The sequence below is a fragment of the Aptenodytes forsteri genome, unplaced genomic scaffold (assembly GCF_000699145.1).
Source record: "Aptenodytes forsteri isolate BGI_AS27 unplaced genomic scaffold, ASM69914v1 Scaffold217, whole genome shotgun sequence".
Classification (NCBI taxonomy): Eukaryota; Metazoa; Chordata; class Aves; order Sphenisciformes; family Spheniscidae; genus Aptenodytes; species Aptenodytes forsteri.
Window position 1 is genome coordinate 36,591 of NW_008796222.1, and position 4,255 is coordinate 40,845.

The 4,255-nt window shown below is 38.9% G+C and overlaps 1 protein-coding gene across 1 annotated transcript in view; it reads right to left on the reverse strand.

Moving 5' to 3' along the window:
* The window catches only part of NCOA7 (nuclear receptor coactivator 7), a 116,448-nt gene that overhangs the window by 17,121 nt on the left and 95,072 nt on the right, over positions 1-4,255 (reverse strand). Inside the window, exon 12 of the mRNA XM_009289108.1 lies at positions 2,016-2,163. Coding sequence (XP_009287383.1) covers positions 2,016-2,163 — 148 coding nt within the window. The remainder of the gene's footprint in view (positions 1-2,015; positions 2,164-4,255) is intronic.

The following is a 4,255-nucleotide window of genomic DNA, read 5'->3' on the forward strand; positions in this document are numbered from 1 at the left end:
GGGGGGCGGGAAGTATCACAGTAAATCAACCAGCAATAGGTATCTGTAGCAAAATGCAACCAAACTCAGACATAGGCAACCACAGAAAATCTATTAACACAGCTGTAAATTGCAAATCAACTCCAAAGATAGACAAGCCCCCCTCTTCACTGCATAGATACCTGTTCAGTCTATAACTGAAGCACACATTTGAATAAAGTTCAGAGTCAACAACTGCAAAAAAAGGTATCTGCAAGATCAGATATTTACAGACCACACAAAAGCAGAAACAGACGAAAAGAATCAACCACTACCACTGGATCTACAAAATCTTTTAAAGATTTTATGGGACTGAGAAAGCAAGCTACCTAGGGTGGAAATACCCTGTTAAAATTCATCTGAATACGGAGCACATTTTTTACTAGGACAGAAGTGCTGTATCAGATCCATGCCGTTCAGACAGGGACACAGTTCAACATACCTTCACAAAAGGTTCCTCCTGGTCAGGTCTGGCACAGTAAAGAACTCGAAAATTCCAAGGCATTTGTTTCCCTTTCATCATCTACCTCTTTATTTCGCAGCATCCACTGCACTTCCCCGCTCTAGTGGCAAGAGCTCTCGCCCACAAGCATGACAGACAGCTACTGCCCATGGCACGCTGTGATAAAATTGCTTATATGCTTCTCTACAGTCACACTTTCTGTTTCCCCACAAGGGAGAGTGAAACTTTCACAGTAATCATGCCCAAATTTGGACTTTCAATAGAGATTTCCTGGCAGACCTACTTTAAATTTGTAAAGCTTGAATATATTACAAATAAGAGAGACACACCTTTAAGAAGCTGTTTCCAGCTAATTCTTCTCCCAATACATTTTTAAACAAAACAATGAGAGAAAAGCTCCCAGTGTGGCCAGATCCCTCCCACCTCTGTTCTTCGGATCACTGGCCCCCCTCCTTCATTTTGGTTTTATGAAAATGGCATGCAAATAACAACTGAACAGTGAAACCTAGTGCAATATATGACTGCACTCACCTCTGAGCAAAACAAGGAACGAAGACTTTTTTTTTTTCATCTTGCAATTCAAAGCACCAACATTAAGAAATTACAAAACTGTAAAAATAAAAGCTATTTGGGATTAGAGGTGATGTTGCTACATTTCAAATGACAAGCCCCACTCCCAAGCTCCACTTCTGAACAGGACAATATAGTCTGAAGATAGAAATACTTTAAAAAAAAAGAGGGCAGTAGAATTTTCAAAACAAGTTTATGTTTAAGACAAAGAATCAGATCACTTTTTAAATCACCATCAAGATATTTGCCACTTAGGGATTTACCAATTTTTTAATTTAACCCATATCCTTAGCACAGCAAGTGCTTCAGCATTCAGAAATATCATTAAAATTGTGTGCGAGCTTATTTCCCTTAGAAACTAGGCTTTGTATGCACAAGAGATAGATAACAAACACAGGCCTGCCAAGTAGTTAAAACAGATTGCAAAAGCCCCCATATGAAAAAGCCAAAGTCCCAGTCTAAAACCTATCCATCTTACAACTGATATTTAAACAGTATTGCTGCGTGTACCTGAGAAGCAACGGTATGGCACAACATCACATACCGACCCATTTCAACCAGCACACAGCAGTCTGTTGGTGTTTACGTGTACATATACATTTTGGAGGTTTTATTTGTAGCATATAAGCACACCATGAATTTAGCAATGCTGACAACATACACCTGTATAGTTTTGCAAAAGGCTAACATCACATAACCAAAATATTTACACAACTTCTGCAGGTTGCACACCACAGAGCTCCCAGTTGTTTGCCTGCTCTTTCTAGGGAGAGAAGAAAGGAGGACTGAAGGAATATGAGTACATTTGTAAGACAGATACAAGCCTTGAGGAGACTTCTGTATGAAGCAGCAAGCATTATAAAGAAACACCATAAAAATCATCGAAAGAGCAAGTGCTGAGATTCTTAACAGGGGATGCACACTTGATACGCACGTGCTTCATACAATGGCAGAAAGCACTCACCTCCCAGCTTTTAGTAGTGGGCTCACTGAAGAAGTTGTCTATCATGTCAAGCTCCTCCTTTTCTACCACGACAAAGCCTTGCTCTTTGGCATCTTTCCCATATATTTCTGGTGACCACTGAACAAAAAATGTGTACAAGTGATCCACCCTGTAAACAGAAGAGGAGGAGACAACTGTTGTGCAGTGGTCCATGAACACAGCATTGTCACGTAGTACTGAGGTTTTGCCCAATGACAAAGAAGGGACAACCATAAATAGGACACCTGAGTACTTCCATCCTCACATACCACACAAGGCTCCTTCCACCTCGCAGCCTGAAGCATTTCAAGGTTTCTCTGCTTTCCGTCCCCACAATATTTTTTTTCCTCCCTTTGCTATACACACAGCCAAAGCATCATGGAAAAACTAAGTAGCTTGTCCAGTCCCACACGATTCATATTAAGACGACAAGTTGTTTGGTGTTAGATCATACTCACAAAAGTTAAGTCCATAAAAGAAAACCCTCACTTTAACTATTTAGTTTGACCTCCTGCATAAACCAAGCCATAAGGTATCACAGATATGTAAGATATGTAAAGTCTACACTACATTTCTAGCTGCCCTCTAAAAGTTATAGAGACTAACAACAAAACAAGTCTTCATTCTGTTAGCATAATGAAAATAAGCAGTTACTGACAGCTTTGCTAATGATATAGTACCAGGAGTATATGCCCTTCCATAAATGTCATCAGCTCTCAAACACTGTCTTTAAAGAGATGTTCTTTGACAACATCCATAACAAACAGTGAAACAATTTCTAAAGAAGGAATTTATATATAATATTAAAAGTTAAAATGAACACATTCAATTTCAAACAGGAATATGATAGTGGATCTACTGTACAAGGAGTTGAATTGCCATCAAAAAAAAAAAAAATTAAACCCTAATTAAAGAGGGCAGATAGAAAGATAGTAAGTACTTATGACATTGGATCTTTCTCCAGTTATTCACCAGAAAGTTTTGTCCGGCAATTACTTGATCAATACAAACCAAGAAAAATAGAGAAATTTAGACATTTTCCCCCATTATTTCAAGTTACTTGGATTTATATGTATATGCACAAATAATCTTAAAACACCATTTCAGCACTGTTGGATTCTGTTCAGGGTCACTAGTATAATTCCAGAGATTTTTCCAATCAAGTCTACATTTTTTGTTCTGTACTCCTACCAACGAGGGCTAGAGTCTGATGTCAGTTATAACTGCATAAACTGACAGCTGTGAAATTGTTGCCCGCTCATGACAGCTACACTAATTCACAGTCAAAGTGAGATATTTGGAGGGGTTTGACCCACTTAGGCCTCAAGAAATTTGGATCCAATTTCCACTACCCTCAGAAAGAACAAAGGATTGACTTTGCTTCATCATGGAAACATCCTCTTAACCATGAAAAAGGAACAAATTAGCATTGCCATCGTTTTTTTCTCTTCTCCTTTGCTCATTCACAAACACTTCTGTGGTGCATGGCTAACGTTCTAGCAGAATTTAAATTTTTGTTATCAAATAAGAACTGTACCTGTGAAACATTTTTAATATTGTCTTAGGTACTTGCTCATGCTATCCCACACACCCTGGTGCTCATAACTATCCAGCCTTGGGGCAGATCTCTGGATGATATTCTTAAATTGCTTATTAACCTTAGACAAAACTGAAACAATGTTCCCAAGAAATACCAATAGAAGTATCTTAACTACCCAAGGATGTTCAAGATACTGAAAAGTTACTGTAATGAAGGAGGAAACATCACAGAAGAAAGCAGCAATGCTGCCATTCTGTATTTCCTCCATAAAAAGCCTCTCAGAGGAAGAACTATAATTGCTAATTGTCTCCACGAAGTGGTACCCAAAGTACAGTAATGGCTTCAGCATAAAGCTCAAATACCAGATTAAGTTCAAGGTCTCAGGCAAAACATCACTAATCACTGCACACCACAGCAAACTGCAAAAACCAACACTAATCTTTAACATGTACAGCAAAAAAAAGAGCATGATGCAGATCAGATATAGAGATATCTAATATCGAGAACAGATGAATAAATATTGTGACCCGCAACTGTTAACAGATATAAATTCCTTAATGCGCTCTGGTTAATCTGTTGTTATCTCAAACCCTTCGTGCCCCACGTTGGACGCCAAAAAGGACTGTCGTAGTTTAACCTCAGCTGGCAACTGAGCACCATGCAGCCGCTCGCTCACTCCCCC